Source organism: Pelophylax lessonae, assembly GCF_965119305.1.
Source record: "Pelophylax lessonae genome assembly, chromosome: 1".
Classification (NCBI taxonomy): domain Eukaryota; kingdom Metazoa; phylum Chordata; class Amphibia; order Anura; family Ranidae; genus Pelophylax; species Pelophylax lessonae.
Genome location: NC_138768.1, coordinates 51,002,393 through 51,021,536, shown reverse-complemented (window position 1 = coordinate 51,021,536; position 19,144 = coordinate 51,002,393). Strand labels below are relative to the sequence as shown.

Here is a 19,144-nt window from a genome sequence, read left to right as displayed (position 1 = left end):
TGGGGATTAGAGCGCCGCCTGATTACACAGAGCAGGGTTCTTCTACTTACCCGGGCGCGGGCGCTGTCTTACGAAGTTCCCCCTCCTAGACCGGCTCCTATGATAGATGTCACCAGTGAGCCGGTCCAGGAGGTGGGACTTTATATGACAGCGCCCGTGTCGGGTAAGCAGAAGAGCCCTGCTCTGTGTAATCAGCCAGTGCTCTAATCCCCATCCCCTCCGGAGACAGCCCACTAGGCCCTACCTTTAGAAAATATCGGTCATATCGGCCAAGTTTGTGGCCAATACCGATACTTTAAAAAAAGTGAGAAACTGGCTTTCAGCTGCTGCAGAGAGCGCACAGGGCTTCCTTCTGTAATTACATTTTAATAGGAAATCGGCGCTAGAATACACAGATAAAAACATGCATATAAATATGTTAAAATCAATCATGTAAAATTGTGCTAATATGTGTAAAAGACTTCAATAAAACAATCACAATATAATATACATAGTACACTAAGTGTGAAAAAAATATTCCAAAATAAAGCTCCAGTAGAAAACCACAAATCTATGAAAAGATGAATATTAGGTATAGACCAATTTTCTCTATCGCTCATTGACAGACGTAGTCTTCTTGATTCTCAAGAGCTGGGTTATGTTGTCTCCGCAGGAGTAGGACTAGGCAGAATGACAAAACGTTCTGGCTCCACCCTAGGGGGCAGTCCCTGAGGGTATATCCTCCCTCTCTCTGCTACAGGGAATCAGTTTTTTTCTGTCTAGTCAGGAGTAAGGACCTAAGTTCCTTGCTGGGATCTTTTGGTCCTGGCAAGACTTTTTTTCTTTAAGAAAAAGACATTTTTTAGGTAGTTTTCTCCAGTGTTTTTTTCCTGTGAGATCTTCAAGCAAAAATGCCGGACTGGGCGACACTTGTGGTCACCCCAGCCGGCCTACGAGCGCGTGCAGACCAGGCATTGCGCTTGGTCGGCCGCGACATATTCAAGTAAGTATGCGGGGCCGGGCGACGGGCTGGATGTGAGATCCAGTGGTCACCCCGGTTTCTGCCTAAAAGCGCGTGCAGACCAGTGCGCTGAGTCGGCCGCGACGGAGTCCCAGTAAAGGGACTGACTTTGCGAGTTAAAAGCTCGCTTGGACGCCAGGACCAGAGAGTCGAGGCGTCCACAAACCCCCACCCCGGTGGAGAGGGTATTATGAAGAGAGGGTGCCTGTCGGTTCGGTATGGTGAGTAAAACGTTCCCTTTTTTCCTCATTTATGAGGCAGTATATATTATGGGCCCCTCCATATATGGTCAGTATATATCTGACACTTACAAGTCCCCCTTGTAATACAGCATGTGTTTGTGAGAAGTGGACTTGGTTCAAGAGCTAACACTCTACCCAGCAGACTGTAACATTACAGCAGACATAGGAGGTATAATCCTACCTTATGTGCAGTATATCTCTGTAGATCCATATGTCACCTCTCAGCAGAGTGCAGGTGGATGTGCTGGGAAGACGATATCGGCGGTCCGCCGCCATTTTGCCGTAGACCGAATGCATATATGTCCTCAGGTCACGCCGGCCGCCATGTTTTTGGAGTCTTATGTCTCTTCTATGGGGGCGGCCATGTTTTGTGAGCCCAGCTTCCTCGTGGAGGGCTGGGAACGCCGGAAGGCGTACACAGGGGGCGGAGCCACGCCTTCTGCCCGGGAAAAAGCAAACAGCTCCTTCCAGTCTGTGTAAGACAGACGCTGGCTGCAGTTTGTTGGAAACTGCACTGCATCGGTTGGTGAGCCTTGGGGGTCCCTCTCTCTCTCTGTGGGATCGAGAAGCAGGTACTCTGAGGGGCGCTATTGCGCTAGGGGGAGACACACAAAAAAAAAAAAAAAAAAAGTTTTTTTGTTTATTGCTGGCAAAAGTGTCCTGTATTAACATGGACCCTGCCACTCATGTATCTCCTCCGGATCCCCTCGAGGGGTCTGCGGGATCCTCCAGCACCCCATTGACAATTGAAACTTTGTCAGCCATTATGGAAACTTTTGTGTCCCGGGTGGAAGTGGCTTGTCAGGGACAGGGCGCAAGAAAGCGACCCCCGCCTAACCCCTTATTATCTGAAACCTCGGATTCAGACTCTGAGCCTATTTCTGCAGTTGCAGGTACTTCATCTGGTATTGGTGTCTCCGGTCCTGTCTCTTCAGACAGTGAGGAGGATGTTTCGGCATCTGCCATAGCCCGAGAGGAAGCATTGGTAAACGCACTCATTGTATCTGTTCAAGAGACTTTAAGGTTACAGGGTATTCCATCAGAAATAGCTGAAACTGAGATCCCTTTTGGGACTAAAAAGCGCATCAAAGTGGCAAAGGTTTTTCCATTGCCCAAATGTTTTGGCAATCCAATCAATGAAGAATGGCGTCTGCCAAAACGCACTTTTAATATTTCCAAACGCATTGACAGGCGTTATCCGTTTGAGGAAACCCTTATTAAAAAATGGACAGAACCACCTGTGGTGGATTCACCTATTGCTAGATTGAATAAAGCCACGGTTATTCCTTTAGAAGACGCTCCGTCTTTTAAGGATCCAGTGGATCGCAAGATAGAAGCTATGTCTCGCACCATGTTTTCCTTGATTGGATCAGCTTTCAGGCCAATAATTGCTATTGGTCTGGTTTCGCAGGCTGTAACTGAATGGACCAAGTGGTTACGCCGGGACTTAGAAGAAGTCCCTCAGGCGGTATCAGATTTGTTGGAACAAATGATACAGGGGTTACAGTTTGTATGTGATGCGGCGTTAGACGCCACTCCATTAATGGCGCGAGCATCAGTCTCAGCAGTGGTTCTCAGGCGTACACTGTGGCTAAAAGGTTGGATAGCCGACCAAGGTTCCAAAAAAGCATTGGCTAATATCCCCTTTTCAGGAGAGCGTCTATTTGGAGCCAACTTAGATGAGATCATTAAGGATCTCACCGGTGGAAAAAGCACCTTTTTACCGCAAAATTTTAAAGGTAGAGGAACTCGTCAAAGACGAGGGCCTTCTTTTTCTGCTCACAAGAGGTTTTTTCGTCCAGCGGGTGAAAAAACTAAGTCCTCCAAAGCTCCTGCAGGAGGCGTCAGGGGTCGTTGGTCGGGCAAGCAAAAGCCCGCCCCCTCCAGACCTGAAGATAAACCATCCAAAGCCTGAAGGTGCGCCCCCACCCATAACTGGGGTGGGGGGACGTCTTCGCCGGTTCCCGGATCCATGGCTTTCCAGAATCCCGGACAAATGGGTTTGCGAAGTCATAAAGTCAGGGTACAAGATCGAGTTTCGATCTCTCCCACCGGCGCGATTCTTCCCTTCCAATATCCGACTATCTCCGGATCGTCTAGAAGATCTGCGGAGAGCAGTCACAGATCTACTACAACAAGGAGTGGTAGTCCACGTTCCTTGGACAGAACGGTTTCAAGGGTTTTATTCAAACCTGTTTACAACACCCAGGAAAGAGGGCAAAGTGCGTCCAATTCTGGACTTAAGAGCGCTCAATTCTTTCGTCAACATAAGATTCAGAATGGAGTCCATTCGCACGGTAGCAGCCTTCCTGCATCCAGGGGATGTCTTAGCGTCCATAGACATCAAGGACGCCTATCTTCACATTCCCATTTTCGCAGGACATCAGCGTTTTCTACGCTTTTCCGTAGAGGAGAACCACTATCAGTTTGTGGCGTTACCTTTCGGTCTCGCCACGGCTCCGCGGGTCTTCACAAAGGTGTTGGCCCCAATGTTGGCACTTCTGCGCCAAAGAGGTATATCGATTCTAGGTTACCTAGACGATCTTCTGCTTCATGCAGAATCTCCTCAGACCTTGCTACAAAACATAGAAATTACTATGATTTCTTTACAGGAATTCGGGTGGCTGGTGAACCAGCAAAAGTCATTTCTGGTTCCCACCCAGAGGCTCGAATATCTGGGTCTAATTCTAGACACAGTCAGGACGAGAGTTTTCCTTCCGGTAGGGAAACTTCGAAAGATTCAATCAGCAGTCCAGTTGTTACTGTCCAACAGCTGGTCTTCCCTTCGGACGTGCATGAGGGTTCTGGGGTTGATGGTGGCTTCATTCGAAGCAGTCCCATTTGCCCAGTCCAATACCCGAATTCTTCAGCAAGAGATTCTTCTCAGATGGAATCGGAATCCGGAATCCCTGGACAATCAGATACGATTGAGCAAACAGACCAGAGAGTCTCTGGTTTGGTGGCTTCGGTCTCCAATGCTCAGCCAGGGAAAGTCATTTCTGCCAATATATTGGACGATAGTGACCACGGATGCCAGTCTATCCGGATGGGGAGGAATTCTTGGTCAGTTATCTGTCCAGGGACTTTGGTCCCCGGAAGAATCCAGATTACCGATAAATGTATTGGAACTGAGAGCGATCAGACTTTGTCTGATTCACTGGACCGAGCAGCTTCAGGGCAGCCCGGTTCGGATCCAGTCGGACAATGCCACGGCCGTGGCTTATGTCAATCACTAGGGGGGCACCAAGAGTGTCCGAGCGGCCAAAGAAGTGGCTTGCATTCTTCGCTGGGCGGAACGATTTGTTCCAGCAATCTCTGCGGTGTTCATTCCGGGGGTGGAGAATTGGCAGGCAGATTATCTCAGCCGTCAGACCCTGGATCAGGGGGAATGGTCCCTCCATCCAGACGTTTTCCACCAGTTGTGCCTACGGTGGGGCACCCCGGATGTGGATCTGTTGGCATCACGATTCAACAGGAAAGTTCAGAGATTCGTGGCTCGCTCCCGCGATCCTCTAGCAGAAACCGCAGACGCACTGATCGCCCCGTGGGGGCAATACCAGCTAATATATGCCTTCCCTCCTCTCGCGTTACTGCCAAGACTTCTTCGCAGGGTAGAGGAGGAAGGAATCCCAGTAATCCTGGTAGCTCCGGACTGGCCTCGTCGAGCTTGGTACGCCGACATGGTCAGATTGGTGGCGGACGTCCCGTGGAGACTTCCTCTCAGAGAGGATCTACTGTCTCAGGGACCGATCTTCCATCCTGCTTTACGATCGCTGGCTTTAACGGCCTGGCTATTGAGACCCAGGTGCTGAAGGACAAAGGTTTGTCAGCTTCAGTTATTCCTACTCTAGTTGAAGCAAGGAAAGCGACTTCCAGAAAGATTTATCATCGCACATGGAAGTCCTACATTGCATGGTGTGAACCTTTGGGGTTCCGTCCTCGGTCTTATTCGATTAGTCGAATATTGGCTTTTCTGCAACAAGGGGTTGAGCAGAAACTGGCCTTGAGTACTATCAAGGGTCGGGTCTCAGCATTAGCCATCTTCTTTCAGAAGCCTTGGCTACTCATTCCTTGGTGCGGAATTTCATCCAGGGGGTGCGACATCTGGCTCCGCCAGTGCACGCGCCGTTAACCCCCTGGGATCTTAATTTAGTGTTGTCGGTTCTTCAGAAACCTCCCTTTGAAGATATTAGGGAGATTCCTCTACCCACGTTGTCCCAGAAGGTGGCCTTCTTGGTGGCTATTACTTCTGCACGCAGGGTGTCAGAACTGGCCGCATTATCTTGTCGTTCACCATATCTGGTGGTTCATAGAGATAAGGTGGTTCTTCGTCCGAATCCATCCTTCCTACCAAAAGTGGTTTCAGAATTTCATCTGAATGAAGAAATTGTATTACCTTCCCTGTGTCCTAAGCCCAGTCATCCTCGGGAATTTGCTTTGCACTCCTTGGATGTGGTCCGGGCGATCAGGGTATACTTGAAAACGACAGACTCGTTTCGCAAGACGGATTCACTTTTTGTGATCCCAGATGGACCCAAAAAGGGGTTGCCTGCATCTGCCGCGACCATTTCCAGATGGATCAGACAGACGGTAGTACAGGCTTATTCTATTAAGGGTCGGGAGCCCCCGTTCCCTGTTAAGGCGCACTCCACTCGGGCACTTAGTGCGTCATGGGCCTTTCGCCATCAGGCGTCAGTGGTCCAGGTGTGCAAGGCGGCTACCTGGTCGTCGGTGCATACCTTCTCTAAACATTATAAAGTTGATGTAATGGCATCGTCTGATGCCTCATTTGGCCGCAAGGTTTTGCAGGCCGCAATTTGAGGAGACCAGTGGTCTACCTCGAGGGTTTTTTTCCGTTGGAAAATTTTTTCTTTAGCCTCATTCTTTGTTTATAATGAGCCTTTAAAACTTCTAGTTTGGCACCGGTTGGGCCTACTAGATTGGATTTGATTTTGTCAATCCCACCCCTCATTTGTGGCACTGCTTCTGGATGTCCCAGCTCTTGAGAATCAAGAAGACTACGTCTGTCAATGAGCGATAGAGAAAAATGGATTTTTGTAAGAACTTACCGTAAAATCCTTTTCTCTTAAGCTCATTGACAGACGTAGTACCCGCCCCTCTATCATTGAGTTGGGTTGGGTTAAATTCTCTGTACTGCTTTAAACAGAACTGATTCCCTGTAGCAGAGAGAGGGAGGATATACCCTCAGGGACTGCCCCCTAGGGTGGAGCCAGAACGTTTTGTCATTCTGCCTAGTCCTACTCCTGCGGAGACAACATAACCCAGCTCTTGAGAATCAAGAAGACTACGTCTGTCAATGAGCTTAAGAGAAAAGGATTTTACGGTAAGTTCTTACAAAAATCCATTTATCGGCAAGTCCGATATCTGTGGCCGATATGCACTTTCCCCGATTATATCGGCATCGGCCCTGGAACTGGCCGATATTGCCGATATTTTTGTGACGTCATTCTGCCTTCTTAGGCCACTTCCCTCGCCTTGGACAGCATCGTCTGGAGTCGGGACTAGTCTCGCGGAAGTGTATCGCAGCCATACACCCACCCACAGCAGCTCGGTGCCAGCCATCCACATCCACAGGCCCTGTACCAGCCAGCCACAGACACTGTACCAGTGAGCCAGCCAACCACCCACAGGCCCTGTGCCAGCCAGCCACCCACAGCCCTTGTGCCAGCCAGCCAGCCACCACAGGGTGCCAGCCAGCCACCCATTAAGCATTCAACAAAAATTACCATTTTCAGTACCAGATTTGTGTCAAAAATTGTCTTTATTTTTCAAAACTTTAAATGTACAAAATATCGACCGATACGTTGTGACCAAAATATCGGTATCGGTATCTGCCCTGAAAAAAACATATTGGTCTATCCCTAAATAATATATAAAGTAAGTGTCTGTAAAGTTCAAACAGATAGGTGGCGATCATCAAAGAAAGAAACCTGTCTTCTGTGCAAAAAGATCCCCGAAAACCAGCAAACAGTTAACCACCTATAGGGGCAGTGGACGCTCACCTCAATGCAGAATATTGCTCGCATTCAGATGTATCCAAAGTAGAGACAAATCCTCCCCCAACAATGGTGATTAGCTTAATGCAGGAATAATGACCACAAACGCTAATACTCCCAATTTGTATCAGATCCTCCACAGCAGCAGCAATCAGCTCATGAAAAGAAAAGGTATGACTCCATAGTGTAGTAATTCAAGTAGTATGTATTATTAAAAACATTTTAGCAACTCATTTAAAACGATCCAATATGTTGGTGGAATAGACCTGCAGAGTCTCCAGATGGTGTGTAGTATGTGGATGTAGGACTAAAGATCTTGGCCAAAAAAACAGAAGCGATGTCACCCGGCTCCCCCGGCGCGTTGCGTCACAAATTGCGTGACTTTATCAAGGGTTTTATCAAATGTCTTTACAGACACTTCCTTTTATATATTATTCATCTTTTCATAGATTTGTGTTTTTCTACTGGAGCTTTATTTTGGTATATTTTTTTCACACTTAGTGCACTATGTATATTATATTTTGATTGTTTTATTGAAGTCTTTTTCACATATTAGCAGAATTTTTCACATTATTGATTTTATTATATTTATATGCATGTTTTTTATCTGTTTATTCTAGCGCCAATTTCCTATTATAATTTAGTACTTACTGTATGTGGTGACACTACAAAAAATTGGCTGCCATTACCTTGCCCTACACAGTTATTTACAAGTTTATTTATTTATTGGTTAGCGCATTGGTTCATTGTCCACATTTGTCCTTCTGTAATTGCCCCTCCTCCTGACCGCACCAATTCCCCGTGCTGTTTGGGCCACCCTGTGTGCCTGGGCCCCCTACAGGAGGACTGGGTTCCCCCCTATCAGCGGCCCTGCTTACATCACTGGAGAAGACCCCTAGGTAAGTTTTGGCAAATGCTGGCTGCCCTCACCACAGTCTAATTCAGCTTTACCTGTTCTCCAGACTCATTATTTTCTCACTGTAGGCTGCAAACAGGACCAAGACGCTTGCTGTGGGAGCAACGGCACCCTCTGCAGTGGCATGATACAACCCTTGTGAGCCAGACCCACAGCTTTTTAGTAGGCAAGGAAAATTTGGCTTTTAAGCCACATACAAACATTTCAATACAGGGTTACAAACAGTGGAGGCTGGTGTTGAAAATTTTTTGGGGGGGCCCAAACAGAAAAATGTAATAGGCATTGCTTTGCAGCTAAAAACTCAGTAAAAAATTGCGTGACATTGAGGTCGCAAAAGTGTGAAAGGGGCCTTCAGTAATTAAGGTATAGTGTGCCCCCTTTCAATGCAGCGAGACCAGCGTGCCTCCTTTCAATGCAGCAAGACCAGCGTGCCCCCTTTCAATGCAGAGAGACCAGCGTGCCCCCTTTCAATGCATAGTGACCAGCGTGCCCCCTATTAATGCACAGTGACCAGCGTGCCCCCTATCAATGCACAGTGACCAGCGTTCCCCCTTTCAATGCACAGTGACCAGCGTTCCCCCTTCAATGCAGTGACCAGCGTACATGCCCCCTTCAATGCAGTGACCAGCGTACATGCCCCCTTCAATGCAGTGACCAGCGTACATGCCCCCTTCAATGCAGTGACCAGCGTACATGCCCCCTTCAATGCAGTGACCAGCGTACATGCCCCCTTCAATGCAGTGACCAGCGTACATGCCCCCTTCAATGCAGTGACCAGCGTACATGCCCCCTTCAATGCAGTGACCAGCGTACATGCCCCCAATGCAGAGACCAGCATACATGCCCCCTTCAATGCAGTGACCAGCATACCATTCCCCCCAATGCAGAGATAAGCGTACATGCCCCCAAAGCAGTGACCAGCGTACATGCCCCCAAAGCAGTGACCAGCGTACATGCCCCCAAAGCAGTGACCAGCGTACATGCCCCCAAAGCAGTGACCAGCGTACATGCCCCCAAAGCAGTGACCAGCGTACATGCCCCCCAAAGTAGTGACCAGCGTACATGCCCCCCAAAGTAGTGACCAGCGTACATGCCCCCAAAGTAGTGACCAGCGTACATGCCCCCCAAAGTAGTGACCAGCGTACATGCCCCCAAAGTAGTGACCAGCGTACATGCCCCCAAAGTAGTGACCAGCGTACATGCCCCCAAAGTAGTGAGCAGCGTACATGCCCCCAATGCAGAGATCAGCGTGCGTGCCCCCAATGCAGTGACCAGCATACATTCCCCCAATGCAGAGATCAGCGTGCGTGCCACCTTACTTACCTGGAGCAGCAGCGGCGGCGATCGGCTTCTCCTCAGTCCTCTGAACGGCGGCTTCTTCTCTGTCTCGGCGGCGCGTCTCCTCCAGTCCTTCCGCTCCTGCCTCCTCCTCGGTCAATGGCATGGGGTTTGCCTTGCGGCCAATCAGGAATCTGACGCGCTTCCTGATTGGCGAGGAGGAGGATCGGTGTGACAATAGCGAAATTTCATTCGCTATTGTCACACAATGGGTGGGCTCGGGACGCACTGCTCTGCGCCCCGGGTCCACCCTTTGCATCGCCCTATTAGAGCCTCTGGCTCTAATCAGGTGATGCCAAAAAAAAAAACCCATTGAACTCCATGCGTCCGGCGCCCCTGCATGCAGATTTGGGGGCCGGACGCATGGATGTAACGAATGGGCCGCCACTGGTTACAAACATCCGACTTACAAACGGAGGGAGACGACAGAAAGTGAGAAGAAATCTACCCATAGGAAGGGGAATTCACTCCTTCCTGTAAGAGATCTCATGGGAAAAAGGTGTCTCCACTGAAGCTTTATCACCAATCCTTGTTTCCACAACAATCCAAATTTTTCAAAATTCAATTGTCATAGGGACAGAAAGTGAGGTGAAATCTACTGAACAGGGGTACAGACAGCAAAACAAATGGTACAGGGGTGTTATCCCTTCCCTATGCTATCCAAAAAACTTAAAAATTCTTATTTTGGCTGGGGCTACACTTAAAAAATATACCTTTTCCGACTTACAAACAAATTCGACTTAAGAACAAACCTACAGTCCCTATCTTGTTTGTAACCCAGGGATCGCCTGTATATGTAATGGTACACACAGGAGGAAATAAGTACACTCTTGGCCTCTTAAGCTGGTATTGCCCCTTTAGCAGTAATTACTACTTGTAGGCATTTTACATAACTGCTCACGAGTCTCTGACGTTCTGACCACGCCACAATATAATGGTCCTTCAGTTGAATGGTAAAGTGGTCAAAAAGTCAATGTCACAGGTGGGAAATGCTGCAGATCTGCACACTCGTTGTTATTATGAGGGGTTCCCACCATCAATGACGAATGTAACTGGAAGAGAGGAGACTTCAAGTTGGTTGGGGGGCTGAGTTGGGAACTATGACACGAAGATCTAACTGTTGAGTTCCTCTGCTTATATAAAATAAGCCATAAAAATTAACTCAGCCTGGCTGATTCCAGAAATAACTAAAATGCCCTTTAGCAGATAAGTCACCCTAGCTGTGAATTAATGGATCCTGATTTGTCTTTGTGTTTAGAGTGAACAAGCGATGGAAAACTCGTCTGTGGCATCAGCCTCCTCAGAAGCTGGAAGCAGCCGTTCCCAGGAGATTGAAGAGCTTGAGAGGTTCATCGATAGCTACGTACTGGAGTACCAAGTCCAGGGACTGCTGACAGACAAGATCGAGGGAGAGGGGGAGAACGAGAATACAGAGTCTAGTATATCCCAGGTGAGTGTGCTAAGTAGTGAAGCAAAACGAGATCTACTACTATTGGGATATGATTAAAGGGCATGTAAAGCCAAATCATTTGTTTGAGATGTCATGAGTACAGGAATAGAGGGGAAATCTTCTAATGGGGACGCTTTAGACAGTTACCAATAAGGCATTTTCTTCACATTGGAAAGTCCTATTGGGCCTATTTTCTCCAGAGAGTTTTTTCCCCCCCATTTTTACTTTGCATCTGGGGTTTATAATGTTTTCATGACTGGCGTACTGGATACGGCATTCATTACTCCTTGACTTTTTCACTCCATCAGAGAACACAAAACCTACTTTTGCTTACTTTTAATATGCTTTTTGTGGTGTTGGATATTTTTTTTTTCCACAGAGAAGTATTTTTTTATGTGTTTTTAATTTATTTTCCTTATTGCACCTCCCCAGTGACAAATTAAATGAAATGCCAATTTGCACCATTTAAGATATTCCTTGTTTCCTTTTCCTCCATTGCTCTCCAAATTGTACTCTTCACTTTATTCTCCTTTTTGTTGAATGGGTCAGTATAATGTTACCCTATTTCTTTTCTGATTCTTTAATTTGACTAAAATAATTCAGGAAATAGGTGATCCTACTCCCAGTGGCGGCCGGTTCGTTAGGGGCGCCGGCCCCCTAATCTGCATGCAGGGGCGCCGGACGCATGGAGTTCAATGGGGATTTTTTTTTTTTTGCATCACCTGATTCGAGCCAGAGGCTCTAATAGGGCGATGCAAAGGGTGGATCCGGGGCGCAGAGCAGTGCGTCCCGAGCCCACCCATTGTGTGACAATAGCGAATGAAAATTCACTATGGTCACACCGATCCTCCTCCTGGCCAATCAGGAAGCGCGTCCAATACGCGCTTCCTGATTGGCCGCAAGGCAAACCCCATGCCATTGGCCGAGGAGGAGGCGGGAGCGGAAGGATTGGAGGAGACGCACCGCCGGGACCGAGGAGAAGCCGCCGTTCGGGGGACTGAGGAGAAGCCGATCGCCGCCGCCGCTGCTCCAGGTAAGTAAGGGGGCACGCATGCTGATCTCTGCATTGGGGGCATGTATGCTGGTCACTACATTGGGGGCACGCACGCTGATCTCTGCATTGGGGGCATGTATGCTGGTCACTGCATCGGGGGCATGTACGCTGGTCACTACATTGGGGGCATGTACGCTGGTCACTGCATTGGGGGCATGTATGCTGGTCACTGCATTGGGGGCATGTATGCTGGTCACTACATTGGGGGCATGTACGCTGGTCACTACATTGGGGGCATGTACGCTGATCTCTGCATTGAAGGGGGCATGTACGCTGATCTCTGCATTGAAGGGGGCATGTATGCTGGTCACTGCATTGAAGGGGGCATGTACGCTGGTCACTGCATTGAAGGGGGCATGTACGCTGGTCACTGCATTGAAGGGGGCATGTACGCTGGTCACTGCATTGAAGGGGGCATGTACGCTGGTCACTGCATTGAAGGGGGCATGTACGCTGGTCACTGCATTGAAGGGGGCATGTACGCTGGTCACTGCATTGAAGGGGGCATGTACGCTGGTCACTGCATTGAAGGGGGCATGTACGCTGGTCACTGCATTGAAGGGGGCATGTACGCTGGTCACTGCATTGAAGGGGGCATGTACGCTGGTCACTGCATTGAAGGGGGCATGTACGCTGGTCACTGCATTGAAGGGGGCATGTACGCTGGTCACTGCATTGAAGGGGGCATGTACGCTGGTCACTGCATTGAAGGGGACATGTACGCTGGTCACTGTGCATTGAAAGGGGGCACGCTGGTCACTGTGCATTGAAAGGGGGCACGCTGGTCACTGTGCATTGAAAGGGGGCACGCTGGTCACTGTGCATTGAAAGGGGGCACGCTGGTCACTGTGCATTGAAAGGGGGCACGCTGGTCACTGTGCATTGAAAGGGGGCACGCTGGTCACTGTGCATTGAAAGGGGGCACGCTGGTCACTGTGCATTGAAAGGGGGCACGCTGGTCACTGTGCATTGAAAGGGGGCACGCTGGTCACTGTGCATTGAAAGGGGGCACGCTGGTCACTGTGCATTGAAAGGGGGCATGCTGGTCACTCTGCATTGAAAGGGGGCATGCTGGTCACTCTGCATTGAAAGGGGGCATGCTGGTCACTCTGCATTGAAAGGGGGCATGCTGGTCACTCTGCATTGAAAGGGGGCATGCTGGTCACTCTGCATTGAAAGGGGGCGCGCTGCTCACTGTGCATTAATAGGGGGCACGCTGGTCACTGTGCTTTGAAAGGGGGCACGCTGGTCTCTCTGCATTGAAAGGGGGCACACTATACCTTAATTACTGAAGGCCCCTTTCACACTTTTGCGACCTCAAAGTCACGCAATTTTTTACAGCGTTTTTTGCCGCAATGCCTATTACATTTCTCTGTCGCTCATTGACAGACGCAGTCCTCTTGATTAATAACACATTGGGTTATACTGCCCTCTACAGGAGTAGGACACTAGACGGAAGGAAAACGTTCTGGCCACACCTTAGGGGCAGTCCCAGAGGGTATATCCTCTCACTTCCTGCTACAGAATGTCAGTTTTTTTTCTGTCTAGTTAGGAGTAAGGACCTAAGTTCCTTGCTGGGATCCTTGGTCCTGGCAAGATTTTTTTTTTAGAAAGACTTTTTTAATAGACAGCTTTTTTTCTCCAGTTGTTCCTGTGAGATCTTCAAGCAAGTACGCTGAACTGGGCGACGGGCTGGATGTTGAGATCCAGTGGTCACCCCAGTCAGCCTGCGAGCGCGTGCAGGCCCTAGCTCCGCGCTGGGTCGGCCGCGACCTAGTCCCACTGGACGGGGACTGACCCTCCGAGTTAAACGTCTCGCCTGGACGCCGACGACCAGTTAGAAACTGAGTCACGGCATCCGTATTGGTCGACAGCCCCCCCCCCCACTTCGGTGGAGAGGGGTTCTGTCAAGAGTTGGCGCCCGCCTGGTTCCGGTATGGTGAGTAGAATGTTTCCCCTCTCCCCCTGACGGGTTTGTTGGTGGACGTGGGATGGTCGGACGCTCAGGATCCTGGGTCTCCCCTCTATCCTATAACAGGTCACAGATCCCCCAATTGAGTGTGATTGTGTGAAAAAAAGACCAGGAGGCTTGGTTTGGGAGCTGACTATCTACAGTCACTGTATAGTGGGCACTGTTAAGGGACTATGACTAAAGGTCAGTGGCAATACTGTGATGGCCATATACAAAGAGCATCCTACCTGATAAGATTGCAGGACAGGCCGATGCCTGTGCCTGGACTACCGCCATCCGCAGGCCGCCATCCTCCCGCAGGCCGCCATCCTCCCACAGGCTCCCGCAGGCCGCATAGGCCGATAGCTCTTTCGCAGGCAGCAGCAGGCCGCTGCCATCTTCCACAGGCCGCCGCCATTTTCCCGTAGGTCGCGCGGGGCCGCCATCTTGGCGTAGCCTCGTGTCTCCAGCATGGGGGCGGCCATTTTGGAGATGACCAGCCACCTCGTGGAGAAACATGGGAGGCGCCGGAAGGCGTGTAAAGGGGCGGAGCCGCCTCCTTTTCAAGGGAAAAAGGGCCAAAGACTTCCTGTCTGTAACAGGACAGCGCTGAAGCAGGTTGATAGAAAACTTTTGTGCATCAGGTGGTGAGCCTTGGGGTCTCTCTCTCTCTGTGGGGTCCAAAAAAGCAGGTAACACTGAGGGGCGCTGTTGCGCTGGGGGATTACGGAAAAAAAATTTTTTTTTTTTACTTTGCAATTTTTTTGTCGCTGGCAAGTGTCTTGTATAATCATGGACCCTGCCACACATGTATCCCCACCTGATCCCCTCGAGGTGGCCGCAGGACCCTCCAGTGCCCCACGTGTAATTGATGCATTATCAGCAGTTTTGGAGTCTTTTGGTATCCCCGGTGGAGGTGGCCGGTCAGGGACGGGGGTCAACAAAGCGACCCCCGCCTACCCCTATTTCATCTGATATTTCAGATACGGATTCTGAGCTTGTCACTGCAGCTGCAGGTCCCTCTTCTGGGGCTGCTGTCTCAGGTACGGTCTCCTCAGACAGTGAGGAGGACGTTTTTGCCTCCACCATAGCACAAGAAGAAGCGTTGGTGGATGCACTAGTTGTGCCTGTCCGGGAAACCTTAAGTCTTGAGGTTATACCGGCAGAGGTAGCTGAGACTAAAATTCCTTTTTGGTACTAGTTAGCTACCAAAATGGCGAAGGATTTTCCTTTTCCCAAATGGGGTCGTCTGAAACGTACCCCTGCTATTTCCAAACGCATGGCTAGGCGCTATCCGTTTGAGGAATCCCTCCTTAAAAGATGGATGGTACCACCAGTGGTGGACTCACCGATTTCCAGATAAAGCCACTGTTATCCTGTTGGCGGACGCTCCGTCCTTTAGGGATCCGGTGGATCGAAGAGTAAAAGCGGAATCCCGCTTCATTTTTTCCCTGATAGGGTCAACCTTTAGGCCAGTGGTTGCCATTGGTTTAGTTTCAAGATGGGTTGTCTAATCTCCCCTTTCAAGGGGATCGCCTGTTTGGGTGAGATTATAAGGATCTCACTGGGGGGCAAGAGCACTCTCTTGCTAAGACAGCCTGATGCGCCCCCACCCATCTCTGGGGTGGGGGGACGTCTTCACCGGTTTCCAGATCCATGGTTTTCCTGAATTCCGGACAAAGGGGTTCAAGAGGCACAAGATCGAGTATTCGATCACTTCTACCGGTGCGATTCTTCCCTCCCAACATTCGTATGCTACAGGGAGCGGTAGTTCCCGTTCCTTGGATAGAACGTTTTCAGGGGTTCTATTCGAACCTGTTCACAATGCCCAGGAAAGAGGGCAAGGTGCGTCCAAATTCTGGACTTGGGAAAGAGGGAGTCCATCCGAACAGTGGTGGCCTCCCTGCATCAGGGGGATTTCCTGGCGTCCATAGACATTTAGGATTCCTTTCTTTATATCCCCATCTTCGCAGGACATCAGCGTTTTCTTCGCTTTTCCCAAATATCATTCCTGGTTCCCACCAGGAGACTGAACTATCTGGGAGATCCTTGGCAAGAGTGTTTCTCCTTGCGGAGAAACTCCAGAAGGTTCAGTCAACGATTCGGATGTTGCTGTCCGTCAACTGGCTGGGACTGATGGTGGCCTCCTTAGAGGCAGTACCGTTCGCCCAGTCTCATACCCGAATTCTCCAAGAGGAGATTCTTCTCAAATGGAATCGGAATCTCGATTCTCTGGACAATCGGATCCGGTTGAGCGAGCGGACCAGGGAGTCTCTGGTCTGGTGGCTTCGGTCTCCGATGCTCAACCAGGGGAAGTCATTCCTTCCGATAGTATCCAGGTTACCAATAAAGGTATCGGAACTGAGAGCTATCAGACTTTGTCGGATTTACTGGACCGAGCAGCTCTAGGGCATCCCGGTTCAGATCCAATCGTGGCTTATGTCAATCATCAAAGGGGCACCTAGAGTGTCCTGGTGGCCATCGAAAGGACCAGCATCTTTCGTTGGACGGAACGGTTTGTTCCGGCTCTCTCCGCAGTATTCACTCTGGGGGTGGGAAATCGGCAGGCAGATTATCTCAGCCGTCAGATTCTGGATCAAGGGGTATGGCCTCTTCATCCAGAGGTATTTCACTAGCTGTCCCTTCATTGGGGCACCCCGGATGTGGATCTGTTGGCGTCTCGGCGCAACAGGAAAGTGCGGAGGTTTGTAGCTCGCGCCTGTGATCCTCTAGCGGACGCAGCAGACGCGCTGATCACCCCGTGGGGGCAGTATCAGCTACGGTATGCCTTCCATCCTCTCAAGTTACTGCGGGAACTTCTTTGCAGGATAGAGGTGGAGGGAATTCCAGTTATCCTGGTAATTCCGGACTGGCCTCGTCGAGCCTGGTACGCCGACTTGGTGAGGCTAGTCGCGGACGCTCCTTGGAGACTTCCTCTCAGGGAGGATCTGCGGTCTCAGGGACCGATCTTCCATCTTGCTTTACTATCGCGGGTTTTAATGGCCTGGCCATTGAGACTCAGGTACTGAAGGACAAGGGTTGTCAGCTTCAGTTATTCCTACTCTAATCAAAGCAAGGAAGGCGACTTCCAGCAAAGTCTATTATCGCATGGAGGTCTTATATTGCGTGGTGTGAATCGCTTGGATTTCCCCCACGTACTTATTCGGTGACCCGAATTTTGGCCTTTCTACAACAGGGGGTTGAGCAGAAGCTGTCCTTTAGCACTATCAAGGGTCAGGTTTCAGCGTTAGCAATCTTCTTTCAGAAACCTTTGGCTACTCATTCCTTGGTGCGCAATTTCATCCAGGGGGTGCGACACCTGGCTCCGCCAGTGCGCGCACCCTTACCGCCCTGGGATCTTAATTTAGTGTTGTCGGTTCTTCAGAAACCTCCTTTTGAAGATATTGGGGAGATTCCCTTGCTTACATTATCCCAGAAGGTGGCCTTCTTGGATTACTTCTGCACGCAGGGTGCCAGAACTGGCCGCATTATCTTGTCGTTCCCCATATCTGGTGGTTCATAGGGATAAGGTGGTTCTTCGTCCGAATCCATCCTTCCTTCCTAAAGTGGTTTCAGAGTTTCATCTGAATAAGAATATTGTGTTACCTTCCCTGTGTCCTAAGCCTAGCCATCCTTGGGAGGTTGCATTACACTCCTTGGATGGGGTTCGGACAATCAGGGTACACTTGACTACTACGAACTCGTTTCGTAAAACGGATTCACTTTTTGTGATCACGGATAGCCCTAGAAAGGGGTTGCCTGTTTCTGCCATGACTATCTCTAGATGGATCAGATAGACGGTGGTACAGGCTTATTCTATTAAGGGTCGGAATCCCCCGTTCCCTGTTAAGGCGCACTCTATTCGGGCGCTTAGTGTTTCCTGGGCCTTCCGCCATCAGGCGTCAGTGGTCCAGGTTTTCAAGGCGACTACTTGGTCGTCGGTTCATACCTTTACAAAATTATATAAGGTTGATGTGATGGCATCGTCGGATGCCTCTTTTTGGCTGCAAGGTTCCTGCAGGCCGCTGTGTGAGGAGACTGTTGGTCTACCTCGAGGGTTTGTGAGGTTTTTCACTTAGGTCTCATCCTTTTGCTCGATGAGTCCTTGATGCTTTTAGTTGGCTCCGGTTGGGCCTTCTAGATTTTGATTTCTGTTATCCCACCCCTCATTTGTGGCACTGCTTTGGGACGTCCCAATGTGTTATTAATCAAGAGGACTGCGTCTGTCAATGAGCGACAGAGAAAAATGGATTTTTGTAAAATCTTACCGTAAAATCCTTTTCTCTTAAGCTCATTGACAGACGCAGTACCCGCCACTCGGTTTTTTTGAGTGGGGTTTGGTTAAATTCTCTGACACTGCTTTGTGACATAACTGACATCCTGTAGCAGGGAGTGAGAGGATATACCCTCTGGGACTGCCCCTAAGGTGTGGCCAGAACGTTTTCCTTCCGTCTAGTGTCCTACTCCTGTAGAGGGCAGTATAACCCAATGTGTTATTAATCAAGAGGACTGCGTCTGTCAATGAGCTTAAGAGAAAAGGATTTTACGGTAAGATTTTACAAAAATCCATTTTTTTCTTTTTGCGCCCCCCCAAAAAATTTTGAGCACCAGCCGCCACTGCCTACTCCTATCCAAACGTTACTGATTGTACTGCTTTTTCTCTCCCTATCTAAAATTTGCCATCTCATTCAAAGTAATTCCCTTTTTCCCGCAAAACCTAACCCAGCACGTATCTCTACTTTTCATGGCTTCATCAGGGGCATAAAAATGTTTGTATGTGCTACAACTTGAGCACTCTAAAGTTAATACAATAAACGATCAGATATGATAATGGCATGTTGGGTCTATAGGACAGGAATTAAATGGAAATTTCTCCTGTGGGTTATAGTTTGCAAAAAATGACAATGGTTTAAACTGTTCACTACTGTACTCTATTTTAAATGGGGGTAAAATGTTGCCTTTTATAGGCTTTAAGAGAAACTTTCTTTCCTTTTTTATTTCCCATTTATCAACTTCACTGTCCGTTTTTGGCGTTATCAGGACAGAAACCCAGAGGGAAAATGAAAAGCAGTTAAAGCGGAGTTCCAGCCTTTTATTAAAAGTCAGCAGCTACAAAAAGTGTATCTGTTGACTTTTAATAAACACACACTCACCTGTCCCCTGGTCCAGCGATGCG

The 19,144-nt window shown here is 49.3% G+C and overlaps 1 protein-coding gene across 1 annotated transcript in view; it reads left to right on the top strand.

Moving 5' to 3' along the window:
- CTIF (cap binding complex dependent translation initiation factor) overlaps positions 1-19,144 on the top strand; it is a 419,667-nt gene that overhangs the window by 83,650 nt on the left and 316,873 nt on the right. Inside the window, exon 3 of the mRNA XM_082254608.1 lies at positions 10,772-10,963. Coding sequence (XP_082110734.1) covers positions 10,784-10,963 — 180 coding nt within the window. The 5' untranslated portion in view covers positions 10,772-10,783. The remainder of the gene's footprint in view (positions 1-10,771; positions 10,964-19,144) is intronic.